This window comes from Saccoglossus kowalevskii, chromosome 16 (genome assembly GCF_978046115.1).
Source record: "Saccoglossus kowalevskii chromosome 16, keSacKowa6.1, whole genome shotgun sequence".
Lineage (NCBI taxonomy): Eukaryota > Metazoa > Hemichordata > Enteropneusta > Harrimaniidae > Saccoglossus > Saccoglossus kowalevskii.
In genome coordinates this window covers 5,321,968-5,339,686 of record NC_140656.1, presented here as the reverse complement: position 1 = coordinate 5,339,686, position 17,719 = coordinate 5,321,968, and the positions used below count along the sequence as shown (strand labels likewise).

The window sequence follows — 17,719 nt, the reverse complement described above, 5'->3', positions numbered from 1 at the left end:
ACAGAATTTAATATGAAGTTTTTCTGGAATTAATTTATCTAAGAAAAGTTTTGTTTCAAAATTGCAATTGTCAACTGTACATTTATTTTTACCAGACCCCTTGTAGATGTTCAGCATAACCCCTCCCCACACATCAGCCCCATATAAAGCTGTGGGTTTAATAATAGAGTATATATATATATTCATATATTTATATATATTCATAGCATTATGTGGTCGCGATCTTGACTCTCCAAATATCGATGTAATCTATCACGCCAATGAACTCGACGGTGCTGTCTGTTTATCCACCTTTTCATATTCGTATTTGCTTTATTAGTACATAATTTGTTGACAGTTTAGTATCAGATTCGTTGACCCCACTGAGAACTTTCGTTGCGCGTGACCTCGACCTTGAGTCATATCGTTGACACAGGCCAATTAATTTACTCTATGAGGGTACCACTTTCGGGCATAGATGCATATTCACCGTCTTTATTACCGTGACACCAACAGGTTTCATTGTATCACTAAATTTCACGTCTGGACTGTATGACAACACGTGGGGGTAAATGTACAAATGTTAATGTTTCAGTTTCTTTAAATGTGCATGTGAAATGCCCATCAACACATTAATTTTATTGGTTTCTGTTGCCCTTGAATGGGCATTTGAAAAAAAAATATAATCAAGTAAATTTTTTCGAGCTGTTTCCCCCTTGCCTTTCCTGTCGCAATCTACTGTTTTCGGACTACCGACTTCTCCCGACGTGAACGTCAGACAAAGGCCGTACTTACTCAGATATATAAACTATAATGATATTCATATTATATCTTCATATAATAAGTGAATTTGAACATATGCTATCAAGTGTTTTACACGTATTTTAAATCTCCTTATATATTTTAATAAAATATTTATTCAGGTGCCATTTTTAAAGTATTCTGTTACAACATACATTTAATCTGACGACCCCTTTTTTGTTCAATTATTATTATACCACACCATTTGGTTCAGATTATGTTAATTATATGCATTGATGTAGAACTACAGTCAGGTTTATGCATAATGTTAATTGAGGAGAATACCATATGACTGGTACAATGACAAAATAATTTAATGATTCTGCAATTACTACTGACACAGTATGTTCAACCGTCGCACTAACTGACAAGTGATGGTACATGTTGGTCGGTTACGCAATATAGAGACACAAATAAATAAATAAATAAATAAATAAATAAATAAATAAACAAACAAACAAACAAACAAACAAACAAAAAACAACACAAAAAAAACAAAAAAACAAACAACAGACAGACAGACAGACAGACAGACAGACAGACAGACAGACAGACAGACAGACAGACGGACGGACGGACGGACGGACGGACGAAGGAATGAATGAATGAATGAATGAATGAATGGATGAATGAATGAATGAATGAATGAATGAATGACATTGACTACTCCGAGAATGGCAGCTGCAATTTTAATTTGTCTTGCTACTTTCACCGACATATGGATATGTCTTCACGTGACTTGACATTTAGCGAACATTTTCTCATTCATGCCAAAATACAGCCTATAACACTTCAATCATCTTTTTCTTTATCGATTATCATTGTTTATTATTTTATTTGAAACTGACGAAGGGCATATTCGAGTAGCGACATCCGAACGTGATGGTTATTGGTGTACTCAAGGACACCGCGCTTTATGCTCACACCGTCACTCGGTAATCGAGTTGAATGACCCCTCGAGACGCGGAAGTCAGCACTCATTCGTCTCTTTCAATGCATATTTGCATTATGTCGTTCTAATTTTAAATTTTCTACTACGTGTGTACGATTCACGCAATAATGACGTCACTGGTCATGACAAGTAAAACTAGGATGCCAAACCCCAGGCATCCAATAAGATTGGCCGCTGTACTCTGTTTAATGACGTCATTCAGTTTCCATTGATTGACAGAAGTGGTTTAAATGCCAACTTGAAGGTTTCAATCCCGAGCAATATTATCACACGGTATTGCGACTAATGATTAAATCATAATGTATTTTCATGAAAATATTGAGAGTTTTATCGTTTCAGTTTACTAAAAAGCAGTGCTATTTATTTGTTATCCACAGCACTGTCTCCGGCATCAGCAGTAAGGTCACTAAAATATACATGACAGGCACAAGATAAGGGCTAACAAAACAAGTAAACAAAAAGGAATTTTATTTATAATATATAAGTATAGTTGTCAAGGTTACTCCTTTCGTACATCTCTAACATAACTCTAAAACAATTATATAACTACAAAACCATTTTCCCAAACTAGTATCACATTGTGATACGTTAAAACATAATTGTATCTTTACTTCATTGATTTTAAGAATGTGAAATAATGAAACCAAAGTGTACCAGCTTTGAAAACCAGCATATTACACTTTCATATCAGAACATTTTGAGGTTGGAAACATTGGGCTCACAAAATCAGATAAGGAATACTTGTCATAAAAGGTGAGCAACATTTTCTCTTGAAACAGGTTAAGGGTCGGCTATTTGAAATGGAGGAGGGGAATTATGTCTCAAGGAAAGGACATTTTCATGACAAAGATTCCATATTTGACTTGAATTTTGCTCACCATTTACCCACCCTAGATAGATTATTGCCATTCCCTATTGTCTGGCGTAATCAAAGATAATTCAGTGCTCGTCTATTTGCAAACAGTCGAATCACACTTCTGGACCAAAATAGACCGAACAGTCGAATCACACTTCTGGACCAAATTAGACCGAACATTGCTAAATGCCGCTTTGACTAGACTGCTCCTCTAACTTCATGTAATTTTGAAAGTTATAAAATTCGGATTTCTCTGTGTCTTTTCTATTGGAGTCCCGAGCCCCGATGCTATTTTAATAGATTCAAACTTGAGGCGATTCTTGGAACGTGATCACAATGTTACGTTCTTCCACAGTCCCCAAACAACGTTGAGGGGATTGAGGTTCTTCTGATACCAACCACGGGCACATAGCGGGACGAGGACAAAGTCATTCGACATAAAGTTCTGTTTTAGTGCAGCATGTACAAACAAATGGATTTTCCCCGTAGTCATGTAAATACTAGTAACGTACATATGTACCAGTATTTCACCGTGTGTGCCGTCACGATAACAATAGTGTTCCTCTTCGGTCCGGATGTTTGCAAAGTATTATTAAATCGATACAGATATCTGGCATTTATGCGGAAATTGATGGAACATAAAAATGCCACATCTTCCAGATTTATTTGCCCAAACTCAGTACATATGATGGAATCAAATACAAATATAACCAGTATTACATCATTTGTATTTGGTTTCCATTCAGTCTCACCGCAAGTCCAAACCACGGTTCAGACGAGTAGTACACACTGTATAGGAGATAGAAGTCAACTAAAAACCCACGAAAAAGAATCATAATAATAGAAGCCACTATCAGGTTAATGTGTTGGTTCTTTGTCAAAGACCCTAGTCATGTATTATGTATTTGTGTGTACATCTTTTGCAGGTGTCTATGACAAGACGAACAGACAAGCCCAAACTCACAAGAATAACGCAATAAACACTAGTTTTTGAAAAATTACAAAATAATTAAGTGATTTTTTAATGAAATTAGTTCATAAACTGAAACCTGGATGTATATCTTGATATATCCGTTGTAAAATATAATCGTGGACATACTGCCATTATTTAATAAAGGGGAATTTGTCCTCCCGGTTGTCTCATGTTTTATAGTACATGCATTTATAGAGGAAATTCGTGAGGCGATAACGAGGCAAGCACGACGTTGAAATCAGTTATGTATTTGTTCTGATTTGTAGTAACACGTTACAATGCAACTTTTATTTTTGTGATAAATCTCCTGGGAGTGTAACATACAAGTTAGTTATAAGGGACATGCATGCGTGTTCTGAATTTCGCGGAGAGAGTGGCATGTCCGCTAAAACTAGAAAACTGAGAGGTAGTTTTTAAAACAAGAAAGTTTTAGGTAGTGAAGGACGTTCTTGTTTCGGTAGTTCCACCTAAACTACGGTTACTAAACGGAAAGTAGACATCAAATCCACATGCACAGAGGCGTTCGAACGGAATACGAGACAGAAAAAAAAAAGTTAGCTTAGGTAAATAGTAAAGTCAGTATTTTCTCTGAAAGACCGAATTTTATCAAAATAGAGGGGGGGGGGTAAATTTTATTTAAAAATCAGTGGAAAAGGGTTGTTTTTTTTATTTTGCACAATACTCGTATCAATACTCCTACCTATTGCCCCCGGCCCAGACCATTCGTAACTGTGTAATCACTATCGTCCATGCGGGAGCGATAATACGGTACAAATGGTGTTGGTAGAGAAACCACGAAAGTAAAAGATTATAGCTCCATGAACATCAATCTTAATAAAAAATTGCCACAAACAAATTTGTGAAACAGTATAGACCCCATCATATACTAACAATAATGACAGGGCGGCTCATAAGAAAGTTGACATTCGATATTGCGTTGGTAGTTGGAGACAATATAGCGCCACCAAGTGTCGACATTCAGAGCTTCTCAATAAGGTACCGTAACAATTACCAGTACCGGTATTGCCTTTCCATTTAGATTTTAACGGCACGTCAAACTTAGCCCGATTCGAAACGAGTTTCTCCCTCTATTTTATAAGCACCGCAGTAGATCATTTGAATTTCAGCGCCACATTGATGAGGTACCCCCCCCCCCCCCATGTCAAGAGAAACCACCAAAACAATCCTTCAAATACGACTTATGCAAACCAGGTACAAAATGTAATTAATATGCACATATTTTAATGTAAAACTTACAAGGTCTGCACAATGTCACAGCATCTACATGGATTAGAACTTGCGATATCAATGGAAAAGCTGAAAAATTATGAATTATTACACAAATTTTGTACCGGGTATTTAATATGCACCAATTTAAACAAAAACTAATCAGGTCAGTGCATTGTCCTAGAGCATCTATGTATCTAGTTTCATTGAAATGTGATGATTAGTTGATTTTACGATGCAACATCATCCACTTAGAATTTTAAACAAATATTAAACTTCAACTCAAGCCTGGAGCCCTTGTGTTTATGTGTATTTCAACATCAGAATGATTGCACTCCACTTGTGCATTCCAACATGGCCGAGTAGTTTCCACCATTCAGATCATAGCAGGATTCATGATCTCTATTCTCTGTAGAGATCATACATAGCCAAAGCCAAACTAAGCTAACCAACCAACCAACCAACCATAGTGACTGACTCGTTACCTGCAGGCAATGATAAACTACTGGCTTCATAAAATCAGTCTAGGTCTATTTAAGTTTACATATACAAAAGACACTAACACATGAATTCAATGTTTTAATTTATTATTGTACACAGTTTATATTGGAAACAATCCTGACAAGTTGGGAGTTATTACAGTGGTAATTATGAATGCAGACTACATAAATTATCATATGATTATTTACCATTGAAAGTAGCCATTATTCATATTAAATAGCATAAATAGAATAAACGCTTAATATGGATTTAGCAGACAGATGTAAAGCGGCATAATGTACTAATTGGTTTGATTTTGTTAAATGATTGGAGACTTACTTTTCTTCACAGTATACAGTATCAATACGCAGCAGACCAAAAATAGGTTAGTACAAATATTAGACTGATGGTAGGTAAAAATGTGCAACTATGAGAGTTGAACAACTTATATTACTGTATATACATATCTTTTTATTATTTATACAAATAAATGGTTGTAGTGCAAAAACATATCCAAATTAAAACTGTTGACTTTCCAAATGAAACCAAAAACTGCAAAAGCATTTTCCTAAGTTTCACAAGCAATTTTATTTTATCAAATTCATTGGTTAACGAGATTTAACAAAATCTTCTCCCTTTTTGATGTTTTTCATTAACTCTGGTAATGCTTCTTCAATGATTTTCCTCTCATAGTCTGATACTTCACCCAGACCAAGATTCCTCTCAAGTCCTTTGGGCTGTAAAGAAATAGATTTCAGTTCAAGAGTATTTCTAACACTAATACATGTCTATGTACAAACAAAGTAAGCAAATAACACCGAAAAAACGGCAAGGTAAATACTACTTCAAATTATAGTAAACATGTACTGCGTGCATGACTCAAACCGGTGTTCACGTACGGCACTTAATCGCCTAGCTTCACGCCACTACACGTCTTCCCCTTGGCCTTGCCGTTTATTCCGTGTTATCTGCATACTTTACTTTCTATGTCTACAGCAACTATGACTTTACAATTATTTTTCAGTAGTTATGTACAAACAAGCATATCCATTTCTATTATACATTGCAAAGTCCTGGAGTTGCTTGTTGCATACATTACTATTAGTGGCTTAGATGCACACATAGCACGTGTAATAGATGTACACGGTTTACTGGCTGGTTTAAAGTGTACACGTACACTATAGGATAGATAGGATAGGATAGGATAGGATAGGATAGGATGGCATAGTATGTCTTGACATAATTTAGCGAGGTACTGACTTTTCCATTATAATATCCCATAATCATTGTATATATGCAAGGTAACATGCTCAGTAGTACAAAATTTGAATTCCCCAAGCTAGCCTAGCTATTAGTGGTAAAGCAAACTTACCCCTAACAGAAGTGGTGTAGAGAAATAGGTGGCTTTTGTGACATCAGACTTGACAAATCCGCATTCGATCACTCCTTCTTTACCATTCAAAGCTTCTAACAACTGATGAAATAACATGTATCTTATTAATTTTCAATGAACTGTGCATTTCATGAAGGTATGAATTTGTTTTATGGACATTTATAAAACAGTTACCCTGGAAGATCTTCATGCTCCATTAAATTACAAAGACAATGTTGCCATTAGCTATATTCTGTAAGCCATTTAGATAATGCCCACTCATTGACTATACATCCTAAATGCGTGTTGATTGGTCTAGTGGTTAACAAACATCAGTTGTATTTTATAAAACATCTTATATCAAACAAATGCATGCCTTCATGAAATGCATAGTACAGTAGCATTACCACAGGTTATGATATCAAACTGATACACCTTCCTAATAAATTAAAGTACTGAAATGGCAGAGACAGGTTACACTACTGATACACACTAAAATACAACCATCATTTTCTTGAAAATTAAGCTGATGACACCAAGTCAATATCCTTATGCCCTAGAGTGAATAAATTCTGGGTATTTTTATTTATGAGTAGGCTACTACCTTAAGGAAAGGTGTATACTGCTCTATTACGAGTGCATCTCTGATAGCAGCACATATGAACTAACCGTTGCATGTGTTGTTTTCTGGATCATTATAATTTGCCAAATTTTGACCAAAGATGTCACTTATACTACTAATACAGTAAATAGGATACCACTTTGCCAACTTTGCTTATTATTATTAAAGCAGGGGAGTTGCTAAAAGATAATAGGCCCCTAGGGCTGGCAGCACATTGCCAAACCATACCCCTTATTGCAGGCGCACTGTAAATTTAGTATCCCCTAGAGCAGACATATTGAAAAAAACACACCCCCCTATTGCAAACATATATTAAGAACATCCTACTCCTATTGCAAGCATTCTCTGCTGTTTTTTTCCACTCAAGTGGGTCGTGATCAACTCAAGTAAGCTATGGCCAAGGGCGGTGTATGGGAGTGGTTGTTGCAAGTGTTGTTGGGCCTACAGCGGGCACAGCAACCGTGCAAGTTCATTCCTGGGGGTATATTGCAGACATTAGAACTTTATTTGCCTCCCGAGCGGGACCACTTTAGAAGGTGAAAAACACCTACTTTCACTGCAAAATTTAGGACGCACATGGGGTAGTAACAGCATATAAAATGACACCCCCCCAGGTGTCGCCTACGCATGCGTCAGGTGGCCATAGCGTGCCAGTGTTTACAAACAAGCGTCTACCCTCAAGCCTTTGCGTTCTTAGTGCGTGTATCATGCGCAGGTGACGACCCCCTCGCTTTAATGCTAGTATTAGAAAATTAACAATGCATGTAATTTCCAATGCAGAAAGGTAAAAACTATTTGTGGCTTACGAGAACCTTCATCCATGTGTGCTGTCAAATAATGTTACCATTTAAATAAATCGTATCGTCAAATGTAAACAGAATCAAAATACAACTCACCGAACAAGCAAATCTAGCTCCAGCATATGCCATAGACAAAGTAGCAGAACCCTAAAAATACAAGCATAGAATTACAAATTTAGGTATGCTATGCAGATTCACCATATGTAAAATCCTGTTGCAAGGCATAGAAATACAAAATCTGAGTTTATACAGAAGACAAACTTTTTCCAGAGCACAATTTTCCCCATCTGAGTGGTTGTCCCATTTAGCATAACGAATTTTATAACCAACAATAGTTTTGTAAAATATTATCTTTGTAATTTGCCTCCTCCTGTGGTATTTATGAACATCTACTTAACTTAAATAGCTTACTAGCCCCAGTAAATGTACACAGACATGTAACACGCAAGATACTCACCGCTCCAGCTTTAGCATTAACCACCTCAGTTCCAGCATTCTGAATACGGTTTGTTAGTTTCTCCAATTCATCTTGAGGGTAAGAAACTTTTGGGCTACACTGTAATTAAACACAGCAGATGAATCAAGAAATACACAGATCAGAGTTGCCCAGACTGATGTGAGGGGAACCAGACTGATGTGAGGGGAACCAGTGTGAAAAAGAAAGTGACATGCATCAATGGTAGAAATGCTTGCACAAGAATAGTTGCTATTTGGCAGATTTAAATCAGGAAATTTTAAGTCTCCTTTTTCAGACTTTGTCCAAATGGTGAGAGTAACAACAAGAATGAAACACTATATGGACAGAGCAGTGTGTAGCCAAAGGTACATTCCTCTGTTACCTACGGGCAAACGCTGGTAGGATCGTCTGTTGTAAACTAAACAACCTTCAAAACACAACACAGGTTTCCCAGCTCTTTATTTGCAAAATATCAAACAAACACTACAGATTTTGTTTACTGGTACCTGTAATATCAACTAAATATTAGTGATGTGTGAATAACCAACGTACCTGTGAAATAAGTGGTACTATAGTAATCCCTGAATGACCACCCACCACAGGGCATGATGTCTTTGATACATCCAGACCTTTACCCTCGGCAATAAATGTATTAGAACGAACAATATCCAGTGTTGTCACACCAAATATCTTTTTAGGATCATACACACCAGCTTTCTTGAATACTTCTGAAGTGATAGGAACAGTTGAATTGACCTGCAAAAAGGATGCATCCAGTTGTGATTTACCGAGTTTATAGACAGTACTGTATTTACTTTATTACTAGAGCATGCACTTGTATTAATTACAGAAATTGTGTTTATGCATAGAATAAGTAATATTTTAATGGTTCATGTGACAAAATTATATTGGTTGGTTTCACAATACACATGTAAACCCTAAATTACCATAGAAGGGACGCTGTTAATCTCTGGGATTGCACCATAGAACACTGTACATTACATAGTGCATTACTCCAACTGTAACACACATCTTCAACATGGACTGAGCTCCATTTTATTAGACTATTTGTACAGCAAAGTGCATACTTACAGGATTGGATATTATACATATCATGGCTTCTGGACAGTGTTTGGCACAACCTTCAGCTAATGTCTGTACAATTGAAGCATTGGTGTTGAATAAATCATCCCTAGTCATACCTTAAATACAAACATAAGAACACACACTATGAGAATCTATTAAATCTCATAGACATAAAATTTCATTATCGCTGACTACCGTAAATTCACACTACAAGGATGTACAATGTATGATAAGGATAAGCTACTGAGAATGTTGCAGTTTTGTACTTTACTATGGAGAAATGAAATGTCAGCATTTATATGCTCTTGTTTTGGTAACAATTCATGTATCAAGTTCTATACACTGAACTAAACATCTTTGACTGCAAGACCACCTAGCATGTGCAAGTCTATACTGGCAAAATGGTGAAATTTGAGATATAAGCAGAATTGGGCAAGAAATGCTGATTTTTGTTGAACAAAGTGAACCATCTTGATTGCAGATACGTTTTGGAACAAATGCAGATAGAGCCTTTTACAGAATAGTAAATTTTATTGTTTTTAGTGCTAGATAACTTCATATGAGTGTATATTTACCAGGTTTCCTTGGCACGCCAGCAGGGATAACTACAACTTCACATCCATCCAACGCAGCACCTAATTCATCATTACCAGTGTGTCCAGTCACTTTGGCTCTTGTCTCAATATGACTCAAGTCAGCAGCTACACCAGGAGTATGCACGATATCAAACAATGATAAATGACTTATAAGGGGGCTTTGTTTAAGTAGTAAGGACATTGGTTGTCCAATGCCACCAGATGCTCCCAACACAGCTACTTTACGGTTAGCCTAGAAGTGAAATAATATATTTTAGTATATCTAGCATGATAACATAAATAGAAATAACAATGTATCTGGAGTACTGAAAACTGTATGTGTCATGGAGAGTACAAGTCACTATACAGTGTGCATGCATCAGTGGCAAACCAGTGGTGACTTGTGCAAGTGCAATCTTTTTGCAAAATGTAAAAAAAACCAACATTTTTGCTAAAACTGTTGTAAATAGGTTACTTAAATTCTTCAAGGTAATCTAAATGAAAATAGCCAGAATTCATCAATTAGACTTTGGGATCACCTATTTTTACACCTATGACTCGCATTTTAATGAATGGTGGCCATTTTTGTCAGTATTTTCACACAATGCCATAATAGTACTGAACTCATTCGACAGAGCGTAAATGCTTGACTGAGCCCCCCCCCCCCCACACTTTTGGGGTATTCCTATTTTTTGAATCACGTTCATCTAAGCACCCTTCCCTACAAAATGCCCCAAAGTCTAGTCATAAAACCTGTTCTTTGAGCAGTGATTGATTTTTTCCAAATAACAATATCAAAACTTATATATTACAGTGTATATATCAACCATGAATACCATACGAATATGTAACCATGTGCAAACTACGCTTTGACAATGACCTGTTAACAAGCGTGAAAAATGGTAATTACTTCATTTTATATTCAGTTTACCTTTCAAAAGTGTTTGTATGTAATGAAATATGAATAAATGAATACAGTTGTTCAATGCACACAGGGCCTACAAAATCTTTTGAAAGTAGTTTTCATGGAGCTCCTTATTTAGTTCTATGGTTGCACTAAAAAGCGGGTCGTCATTATTGTGCTTTTTTGAATGACCTACACAATGTAGTTATCGCACAATACAACATGAAAAAAAGGTGCCAACAAATTAAAAAACAAAACAAAAACTTTGTGATACGATAATTGTTGTATCATAGCTACTTGGAACTACCCTAATTATTGCTTGTAGTTATATTTTTATATACTGTATTTGCTCTATTGGAAGCACGTTAGAAGTGCTTCTTGTAAAAATATAGGACAAAGACAAGTCTATGGACAAAATAAAAACTATTTGAATGATTTGGCATGCAATAGACAATTTTATCTTTACATGTACTTGTATTGAAGAAATGAAATGGCTGCTATTTTCACGCCTAAAATTATCCATTGATACATAAATATTATTAATTTTTATGTTTCTAAGTATAAATAATTATTTTAAGTGAAAAAATGTGTTTTTAACTCAGTCTACGGAAACTTTATTTTTGTGTATTTTAATACGAGGCTCCTCATTAGCTTCTCAATTGCATACAGAAATTCCCCTTATGACGTCAGAAGGGGAAGTCGCTGGGCAGCTTGCATTGCCGATACGTGTAAATAAGGCAAATTTCTTGTGCTGTTTTCTCGTCTTTGACTAAATTGCCACTTATGTACTTGTTCGTCGAGGAAGAATGGACCATAATGAACACATAGTATCAAGTTTGTTGCATGGGGTTGAGTCAGATGCGAAATATGTCCGGTCTGGTGTCGCTAGTCACCGTGGTCGTCACCGTCACCGGAGCACGTTTGTACACTGTCGCTGGACAAAATAGAATTTGACGTCGGAATTATCTCGTTATTTAGCAGGTTACTAGGCACGTCACTACACTGTTTTATTTCATCGATCGTCTGAGTAAAACTTTCAAAATTTATCATAAAAGAGAACATATTTTGACATTCTAAACATTAGACTATAGTGAAAAACGACAAATCACAGTTACTAAATAACTGACAGCCGCGTGGAAATAAATTGACATTTTGTTGAAATAGGTGAACGCGTCGGGTCATGACGAGGGCAAGTGCGTTAAAAACAACGTTTAATTGGATAAAAAAAATATTCGAGATCGACACACATACAGATAAATTCAGAGTGGATTCGAGTTAGCGTGATCCATGGCATGATTGTCATAATTATAACATCATATTAAAACTTTATTTGGTGGAAACACATTGACCAAGCCCGGATTCTTATTTCATAAATTATTACACAGATCAAGCTGCAAGCATGGAGGTAAAAAGAAAACAGATGTGAATTCGACATTCAACACCAATCACCAAACAATTCAGAAACTTTTAGCCAGTCCCTTTATAGATAGAGGGACTGTGCTTTAGCCTTCGAATATGAAAACAATTAGCAGTGTGTAAGGCTGTGTAATTTCCTGTTTGTTCGACGCTTCGTTTTCGTGTCACTGTCAAAATTATTGCTACCTTTTTACTTAACAGGGACTAAATGGTCTCTATAAAACGATCGCAAAAAAAGTCAACTCATTTGAAACACTTGCCGGACGTCTCTCTCTCTTCTGAAATCCGCCTCGGTGATCATGGGCTGGTCCGTAATCTATTTCTTTCAAAAGTGTTGTGCCAGGTTTACGTTGTTGGCGTTTCCCTTTAAACCTAGTTGTTTTTTTCATGGACGAGGACAGTTTTTCCAAAAAAAAAAAGAATCTTAGGCTAAGTGGCTTTCGTCCACTGATGTCGCACCTTCGGATCGATTAGAAACGTGTGAATACTTGCACTATGACTTGATACGTTTCACTGCAATTGCCCACAACACAACATCTAAAAACTCCCTCTCAAAAAAATAAAATAGACAAAAAAATAGAAAAAACACCGACCGAAAAATGTATATCGTTTAAAAGTATACTGAATGACCAGTGTTATTACAGCTCAGGGATATGACTTCCTCTCACATTTTGTCATTTGGTGGCGCACTTTCGGCGAGAGTCTGAAATCCGGAAACAGTTGACCGTTTCAGGATAGGTGGGCTTGGCTACAACACGTGAAATATCCCAAATTTACTTGGATACGAGTAATCATTTTCAGCAAAAAAATCAATAACTGTCCATTTCAGTGGAACACAGATCTAAAATAGGAAACGTGAGGATGGGCATTGCACCGGCACTTTACCTTTAAGCCACTAATATCCTCAGCACATGGGAGTTCTTTCTAAGCTTTCTTTGATTTATAAGTGTTCTAATTTTAAGCTCGCATTTCTGTAGTGATGCATTTCACTGTATTGTAGCAGGATTTTTTTATTTTGTGCTAGTGCTAAGTGGGCATGTTCTGTATAATGTATTGAGTCTTCTTGTTCAGTATAACCATTTTGAGATTTACAGCAATTCCAGGCACTGATTTGACGCTGGAGTAGTGCTAGATGTTGATAACTTACTACATTAGGTTACACACTTTGTTTTCAAATTTACAGAAGTTGTTAGAAATAATGCAGACAGCACGTCTGCAATTTGAAGCACACCGGAAGAAAGCTCCGCCCATAAAAGTGGCGGTACATTAGTTTTGAATTTCTCCTCCAATAAACGATCGAGACTCTCAACTTAGTTTCGTACTTTAATTTGAGTCGCATGTTATTTCAGTGAGAGGGGCGCATAAAGTGGTGGCACTGTAAAGAACGTTATTTTACGGAACCAGCTGATCGACTGATCATGACAGAATTATTGATCAAGGTGCATTATTCCTATTATGCCAAAGAAATATCAGTTATTCAATTATTAGTTCTCGACGATGAGAACCAAAAGGTTGATGTGCCACCAAATAATCGCTTTAAAAAGCTTATCACTGGCAACACACGATCACACGTCCGGGGAGGGTGGCCGCCGTACACAAGTAATTTTTGTTGAATTTCCTGTCTGTAAATGCGCGGTCGCAATATGTTATAATATTCGACATAGTCTATAACGTTGTCAGTTTCCTTAGGATACTCTCGGTGGTAACAAACCGTTTGACGATATTATAAGCTGTCTGTTTTGAATCATCATTTCGATCTCCAATCTCAGCAAATGACAGTCCACGAAAAATCGACAACTCTTGTTCTCACTTCAACTGTTATTTTTTAACTCCTTGCTTCTCCATCTTAGACAAATATAGATTTGTAGACACGCAATCGACACGATGACTGACCGTAACCAAAAATGAATGAAAGACAGACGCGTATCAAACTCTAGGTGTACCTGACTTTGTAGCAAAAATAGAAAACATTGTGGCACAGATCTAGAAGCCGTACCTACACATGAATTGGTGACGTCACAAAATACACGACCTTCAATCGGGGTAGTTTCTTCGGTATATACGAATTGGTATATACAAATTACAATAAAGATACTTAAGACATTACACATAAGGTAAAACAAATCACATGACAATATAATGATAATAACCGTAATAAATCCTAGCTTAACAGTTGAACAGAACGCTCATATAGTCGGTCGGGTCACGCCGAGGGTCACGCACTGTGCTGCAAAATGGCCGTGTGGTTGAAACTGGGTCATGGCGTGATGGGTGAGGAAGACATCATTAAACACTCTCAAAATCACAATAAAACGGGGAAGTGGTTGCATATTACGGTGTAGCCAACATGGGAAATAAAAAAACGCCCAATACAAACGACATGGGTTCGAATCACACTAGATACACACTCACCAGAACTGAAGCAATCAGAAGCCAGCAATCGTTTTGGCTTTTCCGTTCAACTCATCGGAACACTGGCGTAGTTAGAAAAATGAACACAACTTAACGACCAACGTCGTGGCATGGTACACAAGCGTGCCATCAAAATAAAACAAAATTAGCTTGAAAAGACAGTGGGTTTGAGTCCCGCTCAGAGCTACCGTAAAAACGTAAATCAAATAAACTGAAATCTCTTAAACCGTAAACAAGTAAACAAAGAACGTCGCGAAAAAATAATAAACCTCACAAAACTCCACCATACAAAACTGAATGAATAAATAAAATAATTACGCCTTAAACTGGACGACGCGCAATTTGTTCAACAGTTTCCAGATTGTGACAAGAGATAAACAAGACCCAAGTCAAGGTAAGTTTTGTTAAAGTGTTGATGGCGTTCCCTATATTATGAAAACAATTCAGGCAACAGACGAATATCTTCTGTGGTGTTGTGGAATTTATACTGTGTCTGCGGAATTGTTGATTGAGGGTTCGAAGCCAGCAGTTAACATTTTGTTAGAAAGTTTCACAATTGAATCAAATATCCAATGATACCAGTATATTTATTTCATTATTTTAACAACTTGCAATGGTGGAAGTTGGTCAAACACGAGTTCTTACACCTAAATAAATACCAAATATTTGTCAACACATTTATTTTCTCAATTTAACAACCTTGTACATGTAGTTGTAGAGATGGAAATTAATTAAACAACAGGTATTTACTCACAAGTATAATGGTCAATATTTGTCCATACATTCATTCTGTCAATTTAAGAACTTGTCATTGTTGGAATTAATCAAATGAGAGTTGTCTACACCAAAATAAGTTTCAAATACTTGTCCATACATTTATTCTCTCAATTTAACAACTTGTAATGGTGTAAAATAATTAAACGAGAGTTGTCTACACCAAAATAAATCTCAAATATTTGTCCACACATTTATTCTCTCAATTTAACAATTTGTAATTTGTGGAAGTAAATTAAATGCGACTTTTCTACACTAAAATAAGTCTAAAATATTTGTCCACACATTTAGTCTCAATTTAACAACTTATAATGGTGTAAAATAACAACGAGAGTTGTTTAATCAGTTGACATCAATGCAACTTACCTGCAGACAGTGCACAACACAGTATCATTATTGACCAATTATAAACGGGAACGTGTCTTGGCATTAGGGTTAGGGTCGGGTCAGGTATGGGCAACACAAATGGCAAACACCCAATTGGCAAGATGTACACCAACGGGTTATGGCATGCATATAGTTTACACAAGTAAAAACACAAAATTGGCAATTTTTTTGACAATTGTAACTTAATAATAGGAATATGTTGTATTTCTATATATAGACACACTATATAGTCTTATCAAATGCAAACACATCCAGTCAATCAATTGTGGTCTTGTCTCAGGAGGACCCGGGTTCAATTCTCATGCCAGCCAGTTTTTTTTCGCAAACACTAATTTGCAATAAAGCTAAATATGAAAACAAATCATTCATTTGCATGACTACCCATATGGTTCAGTGGATATGTACAGTGTAGGCAATGTGAGAGATCGCTGGTTCGAATCCAGTACGGTTAGTACGATTTTTGAATGCTAGTGAAAACATTGATCCTATAAGCAGGACTTAAATCCTATCATTTGTGTTAAGACACTTGTGGTACAGTGGACAAGTTCGAATCACAGACAGGACACTCCTACAAGACAAGATATGAAAGAAAAAAAAAACATAAACAGCAACTTCTGTATATCAAGAACTCAAGTCAGAAAAACAGAACACAAGAAACTACCTCACATGGAAGCCAGTAGAAGTCGTCGAAGTACGAACACAGTTGAAAAAATTGCATAAAGTGTAGGTACTCGTTCTGGAGTCCTGCCAACATTGTGGGCAATATCTGTCAATCATTCCTCTGATTTATAGCCGATGTTTATATTTCTAGTTACAACTTCTGTAAATTTGAAAACAAAGTGTGTAACCTATTGTAGTAAGTTATCAACATCTAGCACTACTTCAGCGTCAAATCAGTGCCTGGAATTGCTGAAATAAATGAATGCAATAAAACTTCCGACACAAATTTGTCCCTAGTTGCTGTTATAAAAAAAAATAACTATTTCAGTACAGGAAAAATGTGCTAGTATACTCGTTTAACTTCCGCTCCCCACACAAACCCCTCTTTCTCTGCACCAGAGCATCTCATGTTGGTTAACCCTTTGCCAAAGCCCCTCAACTATGCCCTAGTTTAGTTTAGCTTAGCCTGGATTAGCCTGGCTTAGCAGTCGGTAAAGGAAGGTAATAGTGATATAAGTATCTTAAACCCTCGAGAAACATGTATGGTGATCGTAAATTAAAATATTACTCGCTGCCGACATAACAGACATGTGATGTGGTATGCGACGCGAGAACCGGCGTCTGCTCATGTCAGACAGTGCACGTGCACGAATAGTCGATTACTCCGTATTTTCACTCACCCTGGCAGTCGACGAAAAGTTCCTGGCAACAATACATAACGCAGAAATGTTGTTTGGTTTCGCCACTCGTGAAAACATTATGATTAATCTTGAAATGGCAGATTTACTACACGTTGCATAAAAACTCAAAGACAGTCCCAGAGAAAAGTAGCGACCTTTCGACCTCAGTGTACAGTTACTGACATGCGCAGTTTCGTCGGCTGCTGTACCCAGGGTGCAATGCGCAAGACGTCGTCTCCAGGAACTACATCACTTTGGCGGATGCTTACAAAAAATAAGGAAATTGTTTCAATTAGTAATATAAGC

At 36.6% G+C, this 17,719-nt stretch overlaps 1 protein-coding gene across 1 annotated transcript; it reads right to left on the bottom strand.

Annotated features, from left to right (window-relative positions):
- Positions 1-5,358: 5,358 nt before the first annotated feature.
- Positions 5,359-17,598, bottom strand: LOC100374306 (malate dehydrogenase, mitochondrial-like). Its single transcript, XM_002732183.4, has 8 exons — positions 17,414-17,598; positions 10,181-10,433; positions 9,612-9,721; positions 9,072-9,275; positions 8,520-8,618; positions 8,159-8,209; positions 6,641-6,742; positions 5,359-6,005 (listed from the first exon to the last, which is right to left on the bottom strand). The coding sequence occupies exons 1-8, from the start codon at positions 17,489-17,491 to the stop codon at positions 5,877-5,879; spliced, it is 1,026 nt and encodes a 341-aa protein (XP_002732229.1). The 5' UTR covers positions 17,492-17,598; the 3' UTR covers positions 5,359-5,876.
- Between the last annotated feature and the right edge of the window lie 121 nt (positions 17,599-17,719).

Coding starts and splice junctions, on each gene's coding strand:
- LOC100374306 (XM_002732183.4), bottom strand. CDS start 17,491: ATGTTTTCACGAGTGGCGAAACCAAACAACATTTCTGCGTTATGTATT. Junction 6,743..8,158: donor GAGCTAGATTTGCTTGTTCG/GTGAGTTGTATT, acceptor TTATTTCATCAG/TTGTTAGAAGCTTTGAATGG. Junction 6,006..6,640: donor CTACACCACTTCTGTTAGGG/GTAAGTTTGCTT, acceptor ATTTCTTTACAG/CCCAAAGGACTTGAGAGGAA.